Source organism: Galeopterus variegatus, unplaced genomic scaffold (genome assembly GCF_000696425.1).
Source record: "Galeopterus variegatus unplaced genomic scaffold, G_variegatus-3.0.2 Scaffold81429, whole genome shotgun sequence".
Classification (NCBI taxonomy): domain Eukaryota; kingdom Metazoa; phylum Chordata; class Mammalia; order Dermoptera; family Cynocephalidae; genus Galeopterus; species Galeopterus variegatus.
This window is the reverse complement of record NW_007807540.1, coordinates 1-1,035: the sequence shown is the minus strand read 5'-3', so window position 1 is coordinate 1,035 and position 1,035 is coordinate 1. Positions and strand designations below refer to the sequence as shown.

Below are 1,035 nucleotides of genomic sequence, written 5' to 3'. Positions count from 1 at the left end.
GGCAGCGTTCGAGCAGGGGCCCTGGGCTGCCTGACGCTGGCAGGGCTGGCCGCGGCTCTGCCCCTTGCCTCAGTGGGAGAATACGGGGCCTCCCCGCTCTGCCTGCCCTATGCCCCACCCGAGGGCCAGCCAGCCGCCCTGGGCTTCGCCGTGGCCCTGGTCATGATGAACTCCTTCTGCTTCCTGGTCGTGGCTGGTGCCTACATCAAACTCTACTGTGACCTGCCGCGGGGAGACTTTGAGGCCGTGTGGGACTGCGCCATGGTGAGGCACGTGGCCTGGCTCATCTTCGCAGATGGGCTTCTGTACTGTCCCGTGGCCTTCCTCAGCTTCGCCTCCATGCTGGGCCTCTTCCCTGTCACTCCCGAGGCTGTCAAGTCTGTCCTGCTTGTGGTGCTGCCCCTGCCGGCCTGCCTCAATCCACTGCTCTACCTGCTCTTCAACCCCCACTTCCGGGATGATCTCCGGCGGCTCTGGCCCCGCACAGGGGCCCCGGGGCCTCTAGCCTACGCTGCTGCCAGTGAGCTGGAGAAGAGCTCCTGTGACTCCACCCAGGCCCTGGTGGCCTTCTCTGATGTGGATCTCATTCTGGAAGCTTCTGAGGCTGGGCAGCCCCCTGGGTTGGAGACCTATGGCTTTCCCCCAGTGACCCTCATCTCCTGTCAGCAGCCAGGGGCCACCAGGCTGGAGGGCAGTCGTTTTGTAGAGCCAGAGGGGACCCACTTTGGGAACCCACAACCCTCCATGGATGGAGAACTGCTGCTGAGGGCAGAGAGAGCCACGTCAGCCTGCGGGGGCTCGTCGGTGGGCGGGTGCTTCCGGCCCTCTGGCTCAGCCTTTGCCTCACACTTATAAATGTCCCTGCCCACTCTTCTCTTCCCATTTCTTCCCTTCCCTCTCTCTTCACTCCTTGAATGATGGCTGCTTACAAAATAAACATAACCAAAACCCAGCAGTGTGATCCATAGCAGGACGGCCCAGTCCTAGCTCCGTGGTCTCCTCCCTCCCGAGGCCATCACCAGTGAGTGCTTCTTG

General features: G+C 62.6%; 1 protein-coding gene across 1 annotated transcript; it reads left to right on the top strand.

Annotated features, from left to right (window-relative positions):
• Positions 1-162: 162 nt before the first annotated feature.
• Positions 163-970, top strand: LOC103584692 (leucine-rich repeat-containing G-protein coupled receptor 6-like). The gene has a single exon (XM_008565600.1). The coding sequence runs from the start codon at positions 163-165 to the stop codon at positions 853-855; it is 693 nt and encodes a 230-aa protein (XP_008563822.1). The 3' UTR covers positions 856-970.
• The last annotated feature ends 65 nt before the right edge of the window (positions 971-1,035 follow it).

Bases quoted from the DNA above. Each gene is read 5' to 3' on its own strand.
- LOC103584692 (XM_008565600.1), top strand. From the start codon at position 163: ATGATGAACTCCTTCTGCTTCCTGGTCGTGGCTGGTGCCTACATCAAA.